The following is a 22,954-nucleotide window of genomic DNA, read 5'->3' on the forward strand; positions in this document are numbered from 1 at the left end:
TACAGTGTGTGTTAGGGCACACATTGGTGATTTTTGAATGCAGACACGATGAGTGCACGCTGACGTGCATAGTGTTTCTGGAATAGGCAGTGTGTTGTAGTATCGGGTTGAGATACATGTCTTGTGCACGCTTGGGTACACATTATTGAGGTGCATGCTTGGTTCCAGCAGCAGACACAACGATGCACACCGGGACCAATCTACCCACAAGGATGGGCTGAGCGACCTGCGCTAAAAAGGGGAAGGACCCAGGGGCCCTGTTTCTGCAGCCATCACGCCACTCTGCTGCCACACATGGCTGGGTTCACCGCCAGACTCCAGAGTGTTCTCTTCCGGAAGAGGGCGGAGCCTTGTGGAGACACGGGCGTGGTTTCTGGGTCTTTGGGCGGTGCTTGGCCTCCGTGGGCGGGGCCTGGCCTGCGGAGTTTTGCTTTCTGCCTAGTCTCTGGATCTGCCCTCGACATGCTACGGGCGCGCGGGCCTGGGCCGGGAGCTCGGCTGCTCCGGGACGCGCTGGGTCTAGGGCGGCGGGGGCGAGCATGGCAGAGGCCACAAGGCCAGGACACTGGCGTGCAGGTGCACAACAGCCTCACCGGCAGGAAGGAGCCGCTGATCGTGGCCCGCACGGACGCGGTCTCCTGGTGCGTGCGCGGGCAGGGCAGGGCGGGGCGGGGCGTGAGGGTCTTCAGGGGCAAGTCAGCCCAGAAACCGGCAGGTGTGGTCCCAGAGCGGTCACCTAAACACAGTGAGTTTGTTATCGAGGGCTTAGGGCTCTGTTTTTTGTTTGGTTTTTTGTTTTTTTCCTGACAGCTCACGTGGTGAGTCTTAATATGTTCCCAGGTATAGCTGTGGACCGACCGTGTACGACCATGCACACCTTGGCCATGCTTGGTGAGTTTCCTGGATTTGAACTTTGTGACAAAGTCAGAGGGCCATTTATTATGGAAAGGGTAAATTGTTAGCTTGTGTTTTAATCTATTAAGTAAACTGAGTAATGACTGCATTCTGGCAATTGCAGAATGCAGAACCTCAGAATGTCCAGTCTTTTTTTGGTGTTTGAGCTGTTCTGAGTCGTATACTCTTGGCTCAGGTCTGGACATTCAGAGTGTTGGGTGTGGAGGAATGGAGAGTTACTCGTTTGTGAATTAGATGTTTCTAAGGTTGGTTCAGGGATGTCATTGCCTGGCCTGGAACAGGTCACTTTGTTGCTGGAGTCTTGGACTGGACACAGAAATGACAACAGCTCAGTGTTTGGAATCTTCATGGTAGTTTCAGGAAATAGTACAAATGAAGTGCTGTTTAACTCAGCATTCCATGTGACTTGTATGTCCTCCACTGGGATAGACAGTGGTGACTCTGTAGTGCCACACTTGAGCTGGGATGAAGTTCCTTTTTGCATTTGTTGACATTCCCCATTTCCTAGTATCTTGTTTGCTGTCTTGCACATTTTTACTTGGGTATTTTTAGACCTAAATTAGACACAAGTGTGAAGGGCAGAGGACATCCTTAGATGTCATCGTCAGGTGCTGTTCCCTGTCTGTTTTGAGACAGGATCTCTCAGTGGCTTGGAACCCCACAAGTAGGCCAAGCTAGCTGGCCTGTGAGCTCCGGGGATCTGCCTGTCTGTCTCCCTGCACTGGGATAATATGGAAATTCCCAGTTCTAGAACATGAGCAAAACTGGTAAAAAGCCCTTGTCACTTGACTTTTTGTTGATGTTGTATTATAGGAGTTTTTGCACTTTTAGATAGATAGATCACTCAACAACAGCTCTAATCTTAAGAACAACAGTACCTTATCCTGGAATCAATGGGATTGCTTTGGTTACTTCTTAAAGGACCCTTCTGGGCCTCTAGGTGGGACCCAGTTTGTAAAAAAGCACTTGGATTACTTCCCTATGAACCAATCAACTGCAGTACACAGTCTGGAAGCTACACAGTGGTGTGTTAAATTATAACATGTTCCTTTTCAAGAATAACAATGATGGGGCAAAGATGGTGCACTGGGTAAAAGCACCTCCTGTACAAGCCAGACAACCTGAGTGTGATCCCCAGGACTCACATGGTGAAAGGAGAGCGTTGAGTCCCACAAACTTTCCTCTGACCTCTGTCCATATGTATGCCACTGTAGTGTGTGCACATTCACTTTGTGTACTGGAACATGTGCTCACACACACACACACACACACCACATACACACCCAGGAATAATAAATAAAATTGGGGGCTGGAGAGATGACTTATTGATTAGAAGTACTTATGGTTTGTAGAGAACCTAGGTTCAGTTCCCATCCCCCCATGGTGACTCACAACCACTTGTATCTCTAATTTCAGGGACTCTGATACCCTCTTTTGACCTCTTTAGGTACCAAGTAAACATATGGTACACATACATACATGGTAGGCAAAACACATGTACACGAGATAAAGCAAGTTAATCAAAAATGAAATGATTTTAAGTTAAAAATAGAATAGCAATGTTGATTCTGCGTTGAAGACAATCAAATAATTTTTTCTTCTTTCAGCTCATATGTTAGATTTGATATTATCCGAAGGATCCTGACCAAGGTGTTTGGATGCAATGTGGTCATGGCGATGAGCATTACCGATGTGGATGATAAAATAATCAGAAGAGCTAATGAGGTGAGAGTGGCAGCCTCTGGTCGATTGGCAACCAGGTGGCTGAGTGGCAGGCCTTTTCAAGTACTTCTTTCTTTTTTTTCCAGTTTATTTATTTATTTTGCTTACATTGGTGTTTTGCCTGCATGTGTGTTGTATGTCTGTGCAAGGGTGTCAGACAGAGTTACAGACAGTTGTTAGCTTCCATGTGGGTGCTGGAAATTGAACACTGGTCCTCTGAAAGAGAAGTTAGTGCTCTTAACCTCTGAGCCATCTTCCCTCCTTCCCCCCTTTTCTTTTTTTAGAGACAGGGTTTCTTTGTGTAACCTTGGCTGTCCTGTAACTCCATCTGTAGACCAGGCTGGTCTTGAACTCACAGAGATTCTCCTGCCTCTACCTCCTGAGTGCTGGGATTAAAGGTGTGTGCTACCACCACCTGGTTCATGCTGTGCTATTTTGTAAGAAATCCTACTTGGCGTCTCAGGATTCAAGCCAGAGTCACTCTTCTGATTCAGGGCACTAAGCTTGCATGTCTGGCTTCCTGGGAAGATGGTGGAATGTGCTGAAGGCCAGGGGTTCAGTCAGTGCCAAAGGCCTGGCGCAGTGGCTCCCTGCGAAGGAGAAGCTGGCTAACTTGCAGTGACTCACATGATAAGACAGAGCTGAGAAATGACCTGGAATAGTAACACTAGTGTTTTTGTCACTTGCCCTGTGTAGTTTGTGTTAAGGTGAGTGTCCCACTGTGTCATGTGACCAGCCACTAGAGAATGAGGTGTAACCGTCTGACTTTGAGAGTGCAGTTCCCTTGAACAGAGAGAGTATCAAGGAAGGAGTAGGCCAACTAGATGTTTAGACATATTTAAAAAGCTATAAATAATTCTTTGTTTATATATTCATGCGCACACATATAAATACATGCATGTGATTCTATATGTGTGAGTGTGTGTGCATATATGTTGTATGTATGCTTGCTTTATCTGGGCTAGACAAGCATTACTGTTGTGAATCAGAGCAGCTGCGGTAACCCTGGCATGGGACCCTCAGAAGATCATTCCTACTACCCGGAGGAAGAAGGAGGCCCTCACATCTCATGAGGTCAGCTGGACACCTCCCACCCTGAGACTGAGTGGGATTTGTCGCTGGTGCAGCTGGACTTCACTGTTGCTTAGTTGCCTTTGGGTCACCCATGCTTCTGTTGGGAACCCCATAAACCTTCTGGCTTACCACTGACTTAGATGGAATTCTTCCTGTGGTCCATACCTGCTCTATGTTTCCTTCCATCTCCCCGGTAAAAGTCACGTGGCACTGTGTGTGTGTGTGTGTGTGTGTGTGTAGGACTGATATATGGTAGCTTGTATGTATTATCCAAGGGCAGACAGCTTGGTGGGAATTAAGGTGTCTGTGCCCTTCTTAGAGTATCCTTTGCCCCTCCTTCCTTCCCTTCTCTTCCTGTCTCTGTCTCCCATTCTCTGTCAGCCCCTGCTCTACCCTCTTTCTGAGAAAGACTGCACTAGACACTGTTGTACTGAACATGACTAAACAGATGATGGAACCTACTACAGAGTCCAGAAATGGGAATTTGTTTATGATAAAAGATGACATTTCAGATCAGTAGGGTTGGGGGAGGTGAATTATTCGGTCGATAGTGTTGACAGTTGGGTAGCCATCTGGAGAAAATATGAACTCAAGTTAGAGTCATGCCTCATATCCAACTTAAAGCAGATCAGAGATGAAATATAAGAGGAGTGGAGCCCTAGATTCCTGGCAAAGATCCTAGGATGTTTCTGTGGCCTCCTTAGGGAAGGGTTTTCAGTATGTTTCCAAGTGCAAATCCATTTATGTAGAAAGACTCAGAAGTTGAAAAGATTGGAAAATATAAACCAAGTTTTCAGTGTTCTGTGAACGACCATACTGTTGAAAACTGCAAAGGAGGAGCTGAAGAGATAGCTCAGTGGTTAAGAGCACTGACTGCCCCTCTAGAGGACCATGTTCAATTCCCAGTGAGCACCCACATGGCTGCTCATGACCATCTGTAATTCAGTTCCATGTAGCTGACAGCCTCTTCTGGCCTCTTTGGGCATTGCATGCATGTGGTACACAGAAGTCAAACATTCATACCCATAAAGAGAACCAATGAAAGATGAAAGCTATCAGGATCAAAATAAAAATGACTCTCAACAGAAATAGATACAGATGCATGCAAAAAGAGTACCACAACATGTAAAAACACTTGCTACAAATGAGTAGGAGAAAAGTCAATAGAAAATAGGTTTGGGGCATCTGGACATGTGGGGATGTACTCCAATTTACTCAGAATTTAAAAAGGAAAAAATTGGAAAAAAAAATGAGCTGGGTGTGGTGGCACATGCCTTTAACCCCAGTACTCGGGAGTTAGAAGCAGGCAGGTCTCTGTGAGTTCGAGGCCAGTCTAGACTACAGAGTGAGTTCCAGGACAGCAAGGACTACACAGAAACACTATCTCTAAAAACAAAACCAAAAAACAAAACAAAACAAAACAAAAAACAAATAAAAACTTACAGCTGAAGGCATTTAGGTAGTGTGTTGACAAGGTCTGAAAGTGTGTTCTGTGCCTTACAACTGTCCCTGGAGAGGGAGTATAACTGCTGGGAACCATTGACTCCATGTCTTCAGCCCTGCTGAGCATTCTGGCTTAGTGAAGAAGAGGGCACTAGGCTCCTGGACCATCCACTGTCTCCCTGAGGTAGTCCTCCATGGTTGTATTTTGGGTGACTACTGCTGTAGAGCCCTGAGCAGGATTTAGCCACAGGCTCCACATGTGCCACTGAGAAACTTGAGAGAGATTCTTGATGCCCCAGAGCAGAAATTTCTTATCTCATGAAAAAGGAGAATTGTTTCATGGGGTGGGGAGGTATGCTTGGGGCAGGTCAAGGATGACCCAGCATGGTAGGAGCTGCGTAAGTGCTTGCTGAGTGCAAGTAGAGTGTGGGTTCTTGTGCATGGTGTGTATGAAGCCTGCTGGTTTTTTGTAACGATACCTTTTTCCGCCAGTCGCCTGAGTTCCACCACCACAATAGGGCCCCCAAAATAACACACAGAGTCTTATATTAATTACAATGCTGCTGGCCAATGACTAGGATTTCTATTTGCTAGCTCAGTCTTAATTATCAATTATAACCATTAATCTATATATTTTATAAAGACTTATGGAGGATGCCAGCCTTTTGTATCCTGTTTTCCTGGGGATCACATGGTGACTGTGTCTTTACTACATTTCCCAGAATCCTCCTCGACTCCTAGCCCTACCTATCTTGCTTCCTTATTGGCCAACAATACTTTATTTATCAACCAATAAGACAAACATACACAGAAGGACTTCCTCCATCATTTTTTAAAAACTAAAACAGCTGACCATTTTATTTTCATTTTTAACAATATAAGTGAGAACTGCACTTTTTTTAATCCCACTTCTCCCCTCCAAAACTGTTCTCTGTTAGGAAGGGGGAAGCCTTGTCATGCACCTAGAAAACAGTCAGGCTCAGCACTGTAATCTCCTGGTGAAACCAAACAAGAAATACAAAACTGATATAGAGCCTTTCTGCTCTTATCTGTCTGGCTGAGTCATGCCAGGCCAAGTGGGCACCATCAGGGCTAGCAGGAGGTCTCATTGGAGGCCCAGGCATCATGGGTGGCCTCATTCCAGGATCAGGCCCCACAGGCATCATCCCAGGAGGGGGACCTATCATCGGCATCATGGGAGGGCCTCCCATGTGGGGTACAGGCATCATGCCAGGGTGAGGAGGACCAGGGAGACTGGGGTGAGGTGGGATCATGGCCCCGGCAGGAGGAGGAGCAGAGAATGGAGCTGGAGGGATCTTTCCTTGTTGAAACGCAGCCATTGTTTTGTCATTCAGGCTCTGGGCCTGCTCTTCCATCCATTTCTGGTAGTCGTCTTTCACATGCTCTTTGTGTTTCCGACTACTGCAGTGTGTGGAGACTCATGGGTAAGATACGTGTCACAGTAGTCACAATAAAACTTAGGCATGATGCTCCACACGCCGTTGGCTACCTGGTTCCACTTTTTTGTTTTGTTTTGAAACAGGGTCTCACTATGTAGCCCTGGTTGAGGTGGAACTCACTATGTAGACTAGGCTAGTCCCAACAGAGTTCTGCCTGCCTCAACCTCCCCAGTGCACTAATAATACCCGGAACCTGCTTTTAAATTTTTTAAAAATTTATTTTTTGACAATTTCATATATACATTTGTGTGTGTGTGTGTGTGTGTGTGCATGAGCACGTGCTTCTTCTCCTTTGATATTCTCTCATTTATTTTTATAACCCATTGGACTAGATAGTGCCGGCTTTATGAGCATGCCCCCAGCCATGTGGAAAAACAGCTTCCCCTATTCCAGCAGCCATCAGTTGCCAGTAGCTCTTCAGCTGGGGCGGAGCCTCAATTGCCCCTCACTGATCTGTTCTGGGATTATTGACAAGAACTGTGCTTCTGGGTCCCAGCATCCTCCGAGAATCCGGTACTCAGGGTCTGCTGTGGCACCCTCCTGCACACTCAGGAGCTCAGCACAGCCCCAGCCTAAGGACAACAGTACCAGTTCCCTGAGTACTGTGTCATGCTACTTCAAATACTTCTCTAAGGCATTTCTTACCATTTCTTCCTGCAGTAGGTGAGTCGATGGGTGAGATGGAAACTCACGTCTTGGTCTGTAGAGGAGATGGCTGTTGCACTCATTTGCAGAGGGGAGGAGAGTTAGTTTCTTATCATATGGTAGAAATGGTACCCAGATTCTCTCTGTCCCAGAAGGATAGGGCCCATGGTACCCAGCTTCTCTCTGTGCCCATCAGACAGGGGCCACAAGTCTTTTAACTACTGAACTTTAAGGTAGATTTAACACTTAAAATCAATGTTGCCTTCTTGGGGCTGAGTCCCAGTGGGGCATATGATCACCGACCTGTCTGCAGGAGTGGCCTGCTCTGCTGTGATGGGTCTGCATGCTCCAGGTGCTGACGTGGTTGTCTGACCTTGTGCAGATGAACGTGTCACCTGCTTCTCTTGCCAGCCTTTTTGAAGAAGAATTTAAACAAGACATGGCGGCCCTGAAGGTAAGCTGTGGTTTGCCCGACTGTAAAGGACAGTGGTAGCTGACTCACATAATCCAGCACAGTCCAGTGCTAGTGCCTTGTGGTTGTTAAGACTGAAGGAAAGGACTTAAATCTATACCTTCCCATTATACCCTGGGATGGGCTCAGTTCGGGTGTCAGGATGAGCTGGATACCTCTCCTGTGGGTCTGAAGGAGCTCATGCGTATGAGTTGGGATGAAGTGATTACACCCTTGCCAGAACATCCCTGATTTATCTTATATTCCCATCAGAGTCAGGCACATTCCTGGCACTGGGGTCTGTCTGCCTGGCTCCTTGTTTCCCTCCAGCAGTCTTGTCTGTTGAGAGTCAGTAGGGAAACCACACAGGAAAAGCCAGTTGGATCACTGGGGCATCATGACTCAGTATGACTGCCACTGTGTTGTGCTGAGCCCGCACATGGTCCTGTGAGCTTGGAAATCACCCATGGTGACCATCTCTGCCTATTTCCAGGTTCTACCGCCAACGGTGTACTTGAGAGTAACAGAGAACATCCCGCAGATCATTGCTTTCATTGAAGGCATCATTGCTCATGGCCATGCTTACTCCACAGCAACAGGTAGCATGAAAGTTAAAACTAATGGTTGGGGGACCCTGGTGGAGTTCTGAGATCCAGGTCATGCCAGGACTGATGTGTGCTGACACTTTGCTGGCTGTGTGGACGTGGGGCTTCTGTGGTGCGGAGCAAATCTGTCCAGTTCATTTTTAAATTTTTGATTTGTATTTACATGTGTGCATGCATATGGTGTATTGTTGTGCATAGAGGCCAGAAGAGGGAGTGAGATCCCTAGGGGCTGGAGTTACAGGCAATTGAGAGCTGCCCAGTGTGGGTGTTAGGCACTGTGGGTCCTCTACAAGAGCAGCAAGCACTCCTAACTACCAATCTGTTCTTTTTTCAAATTTTTTTTGGGGAGGTTTCCGAGGCAGGGTTTCTTTCTCTGTGGCTTTGGAGGCTGTCCTGGGGCTAGCTCTTGTAGACCAGGCTGGTCTCAAACTCACAGAGATTCACCTGCCTCTGCCTCCCTAGTGCCTTTTTTCAGATTTTATTTTATCATTTTTAATTGTGTATCTATGTGTGTGTGTCAAGGGGGTTGAGACAAGAGTGTAGTACACAGGCCAGGGAGCTGGAGCTGGAGTTAAAGCACGTTGTGAGCTGCCTAGTGTGGGTGCTGGGGCTTTGCAAGAGCTTTTGGTCCTACAGGAGCTGTCTAACTACCAAGCCACTCTCAAGCTCCTCAGGTCTTTGCTTCAGCTTTTTCTTACAACCACAGAACACAGACAAGCTAGTCCTGACCCCCTGTCGAGTCTGGGGGTAGCTGTACAGATGCTCACTGTGGTCTTATTTCAGTTTGGAGTGTGTGTGTGTGTGTGTGTGTGTGTGTGTGTGTGTGTGCATGCAATGTGCAGGCATTGTTGGTGTAGAAGATGCCTGGGTAGAGAATAGTGTGTGTGTGTTGTGGCATGGTATGGTGATGTGTGTTGCATATGCATGCATGTGTGTGCAGTCTTCTGTGCTGAAACTGTAGCTGCTTGTTAGTTGTTAGGCTTCACAGATGCGGCTGCCTCACATGGGAAGTGCTGAATTCATAACTGTCTATGTTAAACAGGCAGTGTCTACTTCGATCTGCAAGCTCGAGGGGACAAGTATGGCAAGCTCATCAATGTGGTTCCCAGTGCACCTGTAGAGCCAGGTGGGTGACGATGGATGTTCTGGGGGCCTCAGCCTTTGAGTGTGGGGTTCTGACTTTGGGGGGTCGTTAGCCCTTCTATGAATGAATAGACGAAGCTAGCAGAAGACAGTTTGAATGCAAGTCCAGTATCCTGTGCCTCTGTCCTGCTCTGCACCTAGCCGTGCTATCTGCTCCCTCTCCTGCTGGAATTTTCTCTGCATGGGACAGCATGCATGCATAGTGTGTCCCATGTGGGTCCCTGGCTGCTTTGTATTCTCAGGTCTTCTATAAAGTTTCTCCTTTATTCCTCCCCCACATCTCCTGCCATTCTTAAGAATGTTTGCTCAGTGGGATTTGCTGGTTGTGTTACACGGCTTTCTCTCTATGCCATGTGCTTCTTACAGATTGGTAATTAATTTACAGGCTTAGTCCAACTTTGAGTGTCTGTGACTTGTGAATAACACATTCCACACTAATCTAATTTAATTTTTTTTTAACTTATTTTTTGAGACAGAGTTTCATTCTGTAGTCCAGGAACTTGCTATGTAGATTAGGCTGGCTTCAGAACTCAGAGTAAAGTCAAGTACTGGGATTAAAGGTGTGTATCACTGTCCGTAGCTTAAATCTAATTTTTTTTTTTTTTTTTTTTTTGGTTTTTCGAGACAGGGTTTCTCTGTGTAGCTTTGGAGCCTATCCTGGCATTTGCTCTAGAGACCAGGCTGGCCTCGAACTCACAGAGATCCCCCTGCCTCTGCCTCCTGAGTGCTGGGATTAAAGACGTGTGCCACCAACGCCCGGCTAAATCTAATTTTTAATAGTCTTGTTTACTTGGCTCTCAGAAATGATCTTTTACCCAGTCAGTAGCCTCCTGTTGTGGCCATTCACAGTGGAGCATTCTGGGATCCTCGAACCCAGGGGCTATATGGTTTGAGGCAGGCATGGGTTGTGCCTTCCAGAAAAAGGACTTTGGGAGACTTACAAGTTCTGGCAGAAGCAAGCTAGTTTTGTTGCTTTGTATTTGGTTTGAGGGACAGGTTCTCGTGTAGCTTAGGCTAACCTGGAACTTGCTACACAGCAGAGGGCGCCCTGGAACTTCAGACCATGCTTTTGATTTTATTTCCACTGGCTTTGTTTTTTTCAGTGCTACTTGGGGTTCACAGTTCAACAGAGTGAAGGGACATAATTCTCATTGGACCTCTTCGCCTGCACAGCCCCTCCCACCACCACCATCATCCCCCAGAGCAGGCTGAGCCATCAGTGCCTGTGTCACCTTACTCTGTAGTTCATGTTAGCATACCCCTTGGTATGGACAAACGTTTGGATGAAGGCCACATGACACAGTCACATGAAGTGGTTTCCGATCCTGAGACCATGTGGGCTCCATGCTTCTCCTGTCTCTGCTACCTCAGCCCTGGAGACCTTTTTACTGCCCATAGCTCTGTTTCTCCAGAATGTTGCAAAATTGTACACATTCAGTTCAGGCCTTTCAGGTCAGCTTATTTCTGTTAGCTATAGACTTTTGTGGTTTGCTTTTTGGAGACAGTCTTGCTTGATACAATGTAGCCCAAGGTGGCCTTGATCTCCAGAAACTCCTCTTGCTTTAGCCTCCTGAGTACTGGGGGTAGAGGAATGCCTACCATGCCCAGCTAGGTCTTGGAAGCTCTGTAGGTCTTTGGTGCTTGGTAGCTCGGCTCTCAGTAATACTGAATAATGGATGCTCTGTTGTCTGTGTGCCCAGTGTCTGCGTGCTTGAGTTTCTTAACCCATCCATTTACTGAAGTCTATCTTAACTGCATTCATGTTTGGGCAGTTAGGGATAAGACTGCTGTGAGTATCCACATGCAGGATTTTACCTGAATGTTTTCAGTATCTCCGGTAAGCACCAAGAAGTATGATGGCTGTGTCACATGGAAAACCTGTTTGGTTTTGTGAGACGTTGCCAGCGTCCCCAGCAGGGAGTGATAACTCTCCCCAACCCTCTGTACTCTCAGGGCAGCATTGGTGGAAGTCCCTGCCGTAATCACAAGTGCAGTGTGAGTAAAAGTTTGAAATTGGGATTAATGTCCAGCAAAAAAGGCACTGGGCTCTTCTGGCTCCACAACAGGCTCCACTGCCCCTTGTGTCATTTCAGAGCAAGGGTTTTCTTTTCTTTTTCTTTTTTGGTTTTTTGAGATAGGGTTTCTCTCTGTAGCTTTGGAGCCTATCCTGGTACTCACTCTGTATACCAGGCTGGCCTCGAACTCACAGAGATCCACCTGCCTCTGCCTCCTGAGTGCTGGGATCAAAGGCGTGTGCCACAAACGCCCAACGAGAGCAAGGGTTTTCACATTCTTCAATTTTGAATTGTATTGGTAACTCAACAGGATTGGGACACAGAAGTGGGTCATGTTCGGTGACTTCTAGGTAGAAGTCCTGTGGTCACCCTAGTGAAGAGAGGTGGCCCTGGCACTGGGTTTTTTGCATTGTATCACCCGTGCCAAGCTCTGGCTGTTTGGGAGCAACCCCTCCCTTATGACAGTGCTTGCCTCCTCTCCTCACCATCCCAAGTGTCAGCGCGGCCCACACATGGGTCCTGAATACTGTGGTTGTCTCTAGTATCCCAAGTCATCTATAAATTTTCTCCTGCATTCTTCCCACGTGTCTTCCCTGCCATTATTATGAAGACCACCCCCCATCCTCATTTGCCCAGCCTGATTGTCTCTGCTGCCCTGCTGAACTCCTGTTGGTTCCTGCCAGTTTTGCCCACATCAGTGCGCTGCAAACCCCTGTGATACTCTGGCCTTCCCATGCCTGTGTTAGTCCTATTTATTCATCTGTGATTCCCAGTGGGTCCACCGTGTGCTGTGCTCAGTGCATACATGGCATTGCAGGGCAGAGGTCCAGACTGACCCAGTAACCTCATTTCTGTCCACGTAAGTAGGGACAGTAAACCCAGTGACAACCATGAAACAGTGAATTGAATATGACTGTGTGGCATCTAAGAGGGGACAGAGTTTGTCTGGGGGACTTACTGAACCCTTGCAGGTCTATTGAACACAACAGCTCTGCATAGTCCCTGGGGGACTGACACAACTCAGCTCGCTCTTCCTCCCCGACTTTCCTTGTCCTCTATCCTGATGTCCCTCTATATGCCACCTTTGCCCTCAGTAGGATTGCTGTCACTGTGAAAAATGTCACACAGGAACTCAGTCACTCAAAGATGGCTGAACAGAACTCACCATGAACTGGGCTCTGGTCCCTTGGCAGTGAGTTCCCTGGTGTTTGCAGGCTCGGCTGTGCCCTCTGAGACCTGAATTTTTGGATATTACGCCTCTGCTCTGCTTTTGACATGGAGGCATTTGTCCTGCTGCCCCACTGGGGAAGAGTAGAGCACACTGGGAAGAGGCATGAGGTTTGCATAGAGGGGACATGCCATCGTCTGGCTGGCACACAGGTGGCAAGTGCCGCACTGAGGTTTCTCACTCATCAACCCTCTGTCACCAATAGCTGACTCTGGTAAGCGGCATGCCAGCGACTTTGCCCTGTGGAAGGCGGCCAAACCTCAGGAGGTGTTCTGGACCTCCCCATGGGGAGACGGACGGCCCGGTTGGCACATTGAGTGCTCTGCCATGGCCAGGTAAGGTCCCAGCAGTTCCCAGGCTTCAAGTGTTCAAGCCAGGTGTGACAGGGTGGCCTGGCTGAGGGAGAGAACAGTGTGGAGGCTAGAGGGAAGCTACTGGCTGGGCGGGGGTGGGGAAAGGTGGGAGGGATGGGGGGAGGCATGAGGAGGAATGCCTAGCCCAGTCCAGGGTGTGCCCAGCCTTCTTGTGTAGTCTCCTGTTAGCAGAACAGGCTCCTGTCACACAGCAGCAGGTGTACTCATGGTCCCTGATCATGGGACCATGGGACATAGCTCAGGCCTTAGAGCATGTAAGTGCAAGGGCCACTTCAGGGAGGACCTTAGCTAGGTATGGCACCTCTGAAAAGCCTTTATGAGGACATGTATGTGCCCTGGCCAGCCCACCTCTCCAAAGTGCAGAATCTACCTCTGTCTTAGGAACAACCCTTCCATAAGCTGGGAGAGTTGTACTACCCTCCCTGTCCTCAGGCAACCCTGTGTTTCCCTAGGGTTCTGATGATGCTCCGACAGTTGCATCCCTCCCTGTCAGCCTGGCAGATCCAAGTGCAGGTGGGGAGAACCATGTTTTTGTGGTGTGAGGAGTGCTTCTGGGAGTGTGTGTGAGGTGTGGACCCTGATGCTGAGGCCGCTCACACATGCTTGCACTCTGTTCTGCAGCGAGGTGTTTGGAAGCCAACTGGACATCCACACAGGTGGCATAGACTTGGCCTTCCCACATCATGAAAACGAAATAGCACAGAGTGAAGTCTTCCACCAGTGTCAGCAATGGGGAAATTACTTCCTACACTCTGGTAAGCCTGGCTTGAGGCAAACTTCTTTCTGCTTCTGTCAGCTCTGCTTATTGGAAATAGATCTGCTGTCAGGGAGGTAGGTGGGCTTGGCTGAAATCATTGTTTGGGTTTTTGTAGTGTATCTTTTCTGTATTCTTTGCCAATTTCATGTATAAATACAATGTATCTCTACCATACTGATCATGTCCACACTGCAGCCTACCACTGCCTTTTTTCTTTTGGTAACTCTCTGAGTCCAATTAGTTTTGACTGATCTTGTTGGCTTTGTCTTGTGTCAGTCTTGTGTTGGTAACCATGGCTGCAGCAAGCTCATGAGCGCAACAGCCACATTCTATCTAGAAGACATTTCACAGTACCCAACCCTGTCTGCTGCCTCTTAGATTGTTTCTAGTTTTTTTTTTTTTTTTTTTTAAATCTGAGATGTTCCTTGAGCCTGGAGGGTCTAGATCTCCCATTAGGGCTGGGTATTCACTGCCACTTACCCCTAGCACTTTGGCTGAGTTGACTGCTGCCCACTGCAGCAAGAAGCTCCTCTAGCCACAGCTGAGAACAGGGTAGACTGTATGTATAAACTTAACTATTTAGAAGGCGTTTTGATGCGGTGTTGCTTAGCCAAACAATAATAGTAGGCACCCTGCTGAGGCCTGTGACTCCTGAGCCACTGGCTTTTGTTCTGGTTACAGCACCAGGCACAAATTCCCTCCTGTGGAGCAGGCCTCAGACTTAGTCAGAAAGTGCTCCGTTACTATGTTGGCTAAGTTATGTTGGTTAAGTACATCGAAGAGAATCTCAGAGGCACCAAAATGCATCAATGCTACAACGAAGGGAAGAAAACCCAGTACTTCCTCTTGAATTATTTGGTTGGTTTTTATATTGTTCTCTTAAAAGTAGGTTAAACAAACAGTCTAGGTACACAGTAGGATTTCAGGCTGTTTTAAGTGACCTTGGGGTGAATTATTAACTTGGTTGTGAGGTCCAGTAAAAGTTCCATTGTCTTTGAATATAAGAAATATTTTCCTAAAATATTGCCACCATTGCACCAGTGGGCACATCTTGCCTGGCAGGTTGTATTGTAGCATGTAGAGTTCACTGCTGGGGGATGCAGTTAATGATTCTTCTCCCTCAGAGGTTAGCATAGCAACTGCTGGGGAAAATTCTCAGGTCAAGCACTGTAGGAGGGCAGAGGCAGGCTATCTCTGTGAGTTTGAGACCAACTTAGTTTACATAGTGAGTTCTAGAGCAGCCAGGAATACATAGAGAGACTTGTCTCAAAAAACCAATCCACTCCAACAATAACAATAAAACCCAAAGAACCCAGTGATTGGCAGTGGCCATGGTGCCCAGAAGCAGGTCAGAGGTGGGACTGAGCCAACTCTGAAATTGGTGGTGTCATGGTGATGAAGGTTTGGCAGCGGTGGGGTTAGGGGGTACCAGACATAGGCGTCTACAACATGGCACATGTGCAAATGCAGTTCCATTAAGTCCTAGAGTCTGGACGTTGTGGTGCCCTGTAGGATGACACTGGTGATGCTGCTTACATCACCAAGAAGTCCACAGAGAGGTTGCTGACCTGGTACATGCCCACCACCCTGTGTGCTAGATATCCAGTGCATTTCATCTTCCATCTACTGTCAATACTGTGTGTAATGTATATAGAGCTAGTGACTCACTGGGAGAGGACACATTTCATTGGAGAGGACACATTTTAATAAGTTCCTGGGAAAATCAGTCTTGCAGCACCCTCTGTGTGAAGGTGCGTTTGAAAAAGAGGGAAAATCTATCTGGGACAGCAAGACCCTCCTCCGGAGACGAGCCTTGTTGAGTCACACCCCAGGTTAGAAGTTCCCTGAGTGGGTTTGGTTTTCATGTGCCTGTGGGAAGACAGCTGTAGCAGAAAAACTGATAGCCACACCCCAAACCTGGATGACCAGTGACAGGTGACCTGCCAGTTTCCAAATAGGACAGGAACGGATGGGTGAGGAGGCTGTGCTGTCCATCCCACTGGGGGCTGAGTATGCCTGTTATTGTACCATCATGGTGCAGTCTTGTCTTGGAGGGCTGCACACAGCAAACATTGCAGGTGCACCTTCCTGTAGTGTGGGTTACTGCCCTAGATCCTGGGGGACACAAGCCTCATGGCTCCATGGGCCCAGCTGAACTCCACTCTGGTGTCCTGCTAACTGTACAGGGGTCTGCCCAACTCAGGGTGACAAGGCCTAGCTATGGTGGGGCTCAGGGCTGCTTGGAAGAGGCTGTAACTGTAGGGGGGGTCTCGTCACCTAACTCAAAGGGAATGCTTTTTTCTCTTTGTTTCAGGGCATTTGCATGTGAAAGGCAAAGAAGAAAAAATGTCCAAATCCCTAAAAAACTACATCACCATTAAGGTAATGTTAGGCTGTGTGCTCTCCTCTGCGAGTGCAGTGGCTGATGACTGCTAACGTGGCTTGGGGGCCTCTGTGGGACAAAAACCACAACATTAGACTCACAGTCTGTCCCAGTTCTATGTGGGCCACTCCAGGGAGCCACTCTTCCTTGTCTAAAGGTCCCTGCATCTCCTTCAGGCCTGCTGTTCTTCTTTCCACTGCTTCTGCCATCGACCTGCCTTTACTCCCCACCCCCCCAAAATTGCATCTCTTCCTTTTTTCCTCTCTCTTTTTGTAAATTTTTAAAAGATGTTTATTTTCATTTTGTGTGTACGAATGTTTTGCCTGTGTGTGTCTGTGTATGCATGCTTGGTGCCTGTGGAGGCCAGAAGAGTCCATTGGATCTACAGTGATTCCTGAGCCTTGGGTGCAGGAGTTATGTTATAGACGGATGAGTTGAGACTGGGCTCCTTCTCTTATAGTCTCTGTCCACTGAAAGAGAAGTTTCCTCATTGGGGATGGGAATTATACTTATCTGTGGCATAAGGACAAATATTTAGAATGTAGTTAGGGATTGTGCTGGTTTAGTAAAGACGTGGCTGTAAGTTCCTCTTCAAGATCCATGACATCACTAGCCCTAGGTAGTTGGCTAGGTTTCTGGTACCAAGTGGGCCTAAGTCCAATTCAGAAGAGTTGTTGGTTACCTCCAAGGTATGGGTGTCATTATTGCACTCTTAGGGTTAGTGGTTCACGGGCATCAGCTGGCTAGCACCATTGGTTGCTTCTCTCCCTTGGGAGCTTGATTGTACCTTCAGGTAATATGAAAGCTGGTCTTCAGGGAGGACCAGCATCGTCTGTGGTCAGGGAACAGCATCATCATATGGCCTGGGCAGGGCCTTTGACCCTCATCTCAGTCCAACCCTGAGCTTGGATGTCAGCTTGTTTTGACCTCAACTGAGCTGTCATTGTACTCTTCTCCTCCAGGGAGGCCAGGTGCAAATGTGGCCTCTCTTCCCGTTGTGCACACTGTCCCTGTCAGTCCTTAGGCCTCTGCTAACAGCCAGTTCCCTATCTCATGCCAATGTCAGGTATGGGGCTCCAATGGTAGAACTTGTTTCCCAGAGCCCTGTCCATAGGAGGATCGAGTATTCCTGTCAGCCCTCCCACAGGAATGCAAATGACCATGGAATGTGATGAATGATGGAGAAGCTGCTGGGGATCACTCATGGTGAGGGTTGGTCACAAGAAGGCTTTGGTGAACACCCTCCATTTCATACTGTCTGTACTTCCCCTGCATCACCACACCCAGTGCTAAATCCTGAGTGACAGCTGCCTTCTTCTGTTTCTAGGACTTCCTGCAGACTTTCTCCCCTGATGTCTTCCGGCTTTTCTGCATGCGCACCAGCTATAGGTCAGGTGAGCTGTCTCTCACATGCCTGGGGAGGCAGAAGGCGGGCCTGTGTTAAGTCCATCCAAGCAGTGTGGTTGCTGGCTTGCCCCAGGTTTACTGGAGAAGTGAGCCTGGAGGGAACTTCAATGGGAAACAAGCTCAGTGCCCAAGGCAAGGCTCCTCTCCCCAGAGTCCACTATCCTGTCTGCCCATGTAGGCACATATCACTGAAGTAGGCCCTGTTGCCCAGAAAGTTCCAGGACAGCTTTCACTGGAACCTGTTCAGTGATTCCTGTGAAACTATATGCCCAGGTAGTCCTTTGACCACAGCAAAGTCTTCTGCTGGTTTCTCAGGTGTCATGTGTGCTTCAGGGCACCCTGGGCATTTCTTCAGTGACAGTCTCTTTCTCGGCAGCCATTGAATACAGTGACAGTACCTTGTTGGAAGCTAAGCACCTCCTGCTGGGGCTGACCTCATTTGTGGAGGATGCACGAGCCTATGTAAAAGGGCAGCTGACTTGTGGCCCTGTTGCGGAAGATGTGCTGTGGGAGAGGTGAGCAGCTTACCTACTTGTTGTCACAGAGGCCACCAGGAGTACCTGGATGAGGCCACCTCCCCTCCTGCTGGCTGTCAGCCCCTCAGGAGTTGGCATCTAGTCATTCCCACTTCTTCCACCCCTGAGCCCTGCACAGACTGTGTTCATCTAGAGTTGGGCATCGTGTTCCAGTGGCTCACACTCACCACACTTGGTAGGAAGGGGCTGTCACATATATAGTTGACTATTACAACAAAGCCACTGTCACATGTATAGTTGACTGTTTATTACACAGTCACTCAAGTGGACGCTGTGCTCTCAACAAGTGGGTAGGTTCTCTTCACAATTTTTTTATTTGGCTAAGGTGGTGACGCAGATTCTGTTACAAAACAGTGAATGTGACCCAGGAAGGATCTCCGAGTTAAAATATTTTTACTTCTTGGGATGTTTGTGTATTTAGGGTTGGTTGACAGGCCAGCCTAGCGCAAAAGAGGGCTGCTGGAGAGCCCCTTACCTGCCTCATCATCATAGTTGATGCCCGTATCTCTCACTCCAGGCTGGCCAGCACCAAGAAGGCTGTGAGGGCTGCGCTAGCCAATGACTTTGACACGCCGAGGGCAGTGAATGCCCTCCTGGACCTTGTGCACCATGGGAACAGAGAGCTTAGAGCAGTCTCGAAGGTAACTTGAAGAATGCTACAGATGTGGGGGGTGGAGTGGGGGCTAGTCCTAGGGAAAGAATGGGCACTGACTCCATTAACCATCTAGACTTCTCTCAAAGCTGGCAGCCTCGGGGCAGCTCCCAGTAAGCCCTCCCTCCTGTGAGACTTCACAGGCTCAACTTGCTACACATTTGGGTCCCCTCATTCAGTAGTAAACACAGACCACGGGCAGAAGATGCATCAGCTCTATACTCCTAATTTGCAGATGGTTGTGTCACATGGCTGCCACTGTGAGTGTTGAGAGGCCTTCCTGGTGTGTTTGTTGAAACAGGAAGTCTGACTAGATATGTAACTCAATGGTGAAGTGTGTGCCTAATACATACAAGGTCCTGAGTTCAATTCCCAGGGCCCATCACCTCCCCTCTCTATATGGAAAACTTCCAAACAGTGGGAAGCTGTGCTGGGACCCGGACTCAGGTGCCACCCAGATGGATCTCAGGCCACCTGCTGAAGCTGGTCCAGGGGGATCCAGCATTGTGGGGGATGGCATCAGGTGGCCATGTAGTTTTGAATTCTTGAGTGGCACTGTCGGCACCAGAGGTGGGCAGTGTGTCTTGACAAGTGACTAGGGGCTCCATGTCTATGAAGAATGCTACAAGGCACCACACAGCCATAGTACCTTTCTTCTTAGTCCCCTGCATGGTCACCAAGGGGCTGAGCATTCAGTCCCAGGGTGTTCAGGCTGACATTACACACAATGAAGGCAACCAGTGGGCCACACCAACCATACTCAGGGAAGCTGGCTGTGGGTGCTCCCGGAGTTCTTGAAGCCTGCCCTCAGCCTTCTCTTCACTTCCAGGAATCACTTCCTGTGAATCCCACACCATCTGGCCACCTCTGGGGGCTCTTCTAGGGGGAAGAATACAAGCTGATTAGGGACCAGGCTGGCACCTGCCATTCCAAGAATGAGGTTTGGCTCATACGGGTCTCTGAGTTAGTCGACAAACACCACACTTTCCAGGATTCCCTTGTTTTCTACTCCAAATCTGAGGCCACAGTTCCCATGACCTTCCCTCTACTGTGCCCCAGGCACTGTACCCATGGCCGTGCTTAACCCACAAGACCTGGATGTGCGAGGTACTGCCATGGTGTGAAAGAGCCCACGGAAGCCAAAGCAGAAACACTGACCCCACATCCGTCTTCTTGCAGGAAGCTGGTGGCCCAAGAAGTCCCACTGTGTTTGGTGCCATCATCTCCTACGTTGAGCAGTTTTTTGAGACTGTTGGGATTTCTCTGGCAAATCGACAGGTATATCCATCTCTTTCAAATTTGTTCTGAAACTGCCCATGTATTGCACACTGGCCAGTCTCCTTTGGAAGTGTTCATGGAAGGGTGACTAGTCCCTGGCTTGTACACTGGAGGCTCACAGTATCTGTTAGCTGATAGTCCACCACTGACCAGCTTGCAGCACAGCAGCAGTCAGCCTCCATTCTACCAGTTGTTCTGATACCCCAGGTGCAGGGGAGGACATTTTCCCCTGAGCCATATGAGATGGCAGTGGGCATGAGTGGGTCCCTCGTTCCCTACCCTTGGTATCTCTCTGGCTGCAGGAGGCCCTCTGGCTTCCCCACCTGCTCAGTGGGTCCCTTTGCAACACAGGTCCAGTTGCTGGGATGATTGTGCCTTCTCAGACCTTCCTTGATGTAAGCCAGCTATGTGGGAGATCCTGTCTGAGTGTAGTGTCCCTCTGTCCCTCAAGGAATGCCAGGTTGTCTCTTCCTATGATGTTCAGCTGTACCAAATAGACAGGACAAAGCCACCAGGTCCTTCCACAATCGTCCCCTCCCTTCTAAGTGAGGAGGTATCTTGGTCCTATGAATCCAGCCTGGTCCACAAAGAATACCCAAGTCCTCTCTACTCAGTTCCAGTTCAGTTAAGTACATGGCTTATGAGGCAGGCATGTTCCCTAGATGTGTCCCGTCATCCTCTCCGGATGTCACTGTAGTATTTCCATGCAGGTCTCAGTGCATGGAGGTGAGGTGTGTGTGCACCCAAGTATACATGATTACATCTTAATTGGCTACTGCGCCTGTCTGTGGATCCTGAGCCAAGGGTCACTGTCCACTCAGCCCCAGTGTACCCTGTTTTCGCAGTGCACCCCCAGGAGCTGCACACACAGGTCAGCTCTTCTCTGTAGGTGGCCCCATGTACAGACATCACTGTGGGTGCTTTCCTCCTCACTCACTTCACTCTGCTGTATCTGCCAGCTTAAGGCTATACTGGAAGGACAAGGCAAGGGTTCAGAGCCATTCCCCCAAAGCATTCTACATGTACTCGTCTTGTGTCAGCACCGAAAGCCTGGGCTGCAGCCAGGCCACACTTCTGTTACTCTCCAGTAGTGGTAGTCCTGCCAAGGCTTCCAGACAACTCTGCCTTTTGCTCTAACAGGGGATCAGCCTTTGGGCCCCTTAGCCAGTGTTTGCACAGCTGGACAGATCACTTCGTGGGAGCTCAGTATGTGCACACAATCACACAGGGTGGGCTACTTGACATCTACATTTGCTTACATGCCTGGCTACGGCAAAAAGGTCTGTCTTCATTCATACTTAAGGCTTAGGCTGCTAGACTTTCCTGAGGTGACAGGATTCTGCTGATACTTGTTACATCCTAAAGTTGTTGCTGAGGCCTAGATGGGACCAAAGTAGGTGTTACATCTTAGACTGAGCCAGTAAAAGCATGAGGTCTTTCTCATAGCCAGTCCTGGTGCTGGCTAGCCTCATCCACCCCCAAGATTCCATAGAAAGTGCCAGCATTAGGAAACTGATAAGGACATGGACCGAGCAGGTCTCAGCTCAGAACCTGGCTGAGTGTGGTCTCCCAGGCCATGGATGGAGACCCTGCCTTGCATGGCATACTCATTTAACAGCATCTCATTTAAATAAGGCTCAGTGTGTTTCAGGAGACAGCGGCACAGCAACTCTGCACTCTGTGGTAGATGAACTCGTGCGCTTCAGGCTGAAGGTCCGCCAGTATGCACTGGCCACACCTGGGGCTACTGGGGAGACCCGGAGACAGCAGCTCCAGGAGAGGCAGCCCTTGCTAGAGGCATGTGATGCATTGCGCCAGGACCTCGCCACCCACGGCATCAATGTTAAGGTTAGCAATACTGCAAACACAGGGGACACCAGTGTCACAAGAGACAGTAAAGGGACAGACAGTGGCCAGTCATCCAGTTTCTGGGAGGTGGCAGATGTGGAGGGATATGAGAGGGAGGGTGTGTAGATTGGAAGAAGCACCAAATTCCACCATGTGGGTAAGGAGCTGGCCTGCGGTATTATCCCCCCTCTGGAATCCCACTGCTGCCTCCGACTTCACTTTCTGACTTGTCACCTTGAGTGAGAGGCTGTGTCGCCTATTCAGAGCCTTCTCCTGCAGGACAGAGGCAGTACAACCTCCACATGGGAACTGCTGGATCCAAGGACAAAACACCAGAAACCTGCAAGTTGAGGATTAGGCAGCTGTGGTTCCACGTGCTACCACACCATGACACCTGTTCTTTTGTGACAAAAACTTTATATTAAAGTTGCCAATTGTGGCTGTTTAGCCATCAATAAAGTGAGCCTGTGTTGTCCATTAGTGTATGCTCAAAAGTGCCTGGACAGTTAGTTACTCTGGCAGTACCATGATGGCTACATTCTCAACATCCCTTCAGTAAATTCATATCAGCTGTTCAGGAGACATTCTTGAACATGGTTAGCCAAGGGTAGCCTAAGAGCAGACCCCCAGTAACAAGGCATATAGTTGTCAGGCCACTCTAGGAAGGGGGGCTCAGCAGGCAGAGAATGCCACAGTGAATGGCAGGTAAACAGACACAGGTGACAATTAAACCAGTGGTATTTTGGCACTCCCTGCCATGCCCAAGTGCCAGTGACATCTACATCCCCTGCCCTTCCCACCAGCCTCTAAGAGATCTCCAGGTTCAAGGTCACTGGCTATTCTGAACTTCTTTACCAAGTTAAGACCCAGTCACTGAGCAGAGAACTATGCTGAAGAATGCCCACAGGATCCATGAACCTCAATTAAAAAACAAACCTTGTACCCACCAGCCACCCAAAAACTGGAGCCCCGTGAGGGGGGTGTCTAGTAACAGAAGAGCACAAGAAACAAAGAACAG

General features: G+C 48.7%; 1 protein-coding gene and 1 pseudogene across 4 annotated transcripts; one reads left to right on the top strand and one right to left on the bottom strand.

Moving 5' to 3' along the window:
- The first annotated feature begins 329 nt into the window (after positions 1-329).
- On the top strand, positions 330-22,416 carry Cars2 (cysteinyl-tRNA synthetase 2, mitochondrial). 4 transcript variants are annotated; one of them, XM_027387865.2, is made up of 15 exons: positions 330-641; positions 841-891; positions 2,523-2,640; positions 7,612-7,713; positions 8,204-8,309; positions 9,358-9,441; positions 12,907-13,036; positions 13,697-13,830; positions 16,147-16,214; positions 17,543-17,609; positions 17,999-18,137; positions 18,676-18,799; positions 19,990-20,088; positions 21,730-21,936; positions 22,216-22,416. In XM_027387865.2, exons 1-15 carry the CDS (start codon positions 463-465, stop codon positions 22,285-22,287), a joined length of 1,680 nt encoding a protein of 559 aa, XP_027243666.1. In that variant the 5' UTR covers positions 330-462; the 3' UTR covers positions 22,288-22,416. The 4 variants fall into 4 exon arrangements, with proteins under 4 accessions (XP_027243666.1, XP_027243668.1, XP_035309373.1 ...); XM_027387867.2 differs by having other exon boundaries at positions 387-641; positions 7,642-7,713; XM_035453482.1 differs by lacking the exon at positions 330-641 and adding an exon at positions 722-745.
- LOC118239742 lies at positions 6,200-6,640 on the bottom strand (annotated as a pseudogene).
- Positions 22,417-22,954: the final 538 nt, after the last annotated feature.

The sequence above is a fragment of the Cricetulus griseus genome (genome assembly GCF_003668045.3).
Source record: "Cricetulus griseus strain 17A/GY chromosome 1 unlocalized genomic scaffold, alternate assembly CriGri-PICRH-1.0 chr1_1, whole genome shotgun sequence".
Taxonomy (NCBI): domain Eukaryota; kingdom Metazoa; phylum Chordata; class Mammalia; order Rodentia; family Cricetidae; genus Cricetulus; species Cricetulus griseus.

Excerpts from the sequence above, each read along its gene's own strand:
- Cars2 (XM_027387865.2), top strand. The coding sequence starts at position 463 with ATGCTACGGGCGCGCGGGCCTGGGCCGGGAGCTCGGCTGCTCCGGGAC. Across the intron at positions 9,442-12,906 it reads CAGTGCACCTGTAGAGCCAG|CTGACTCTGGTAAGCGGCAT; the intron begins GTGGGTGACGAT and ends TGTCACCAATAG. Across the intron at positions 13,037-13,696 it reads GAGTGCTCTGCCATGGCCAG|CGAGGTGTTTGGAAGCCAAC; the intron begins GTAAGGTCCCAG and ends TCTGTTCTGCAG.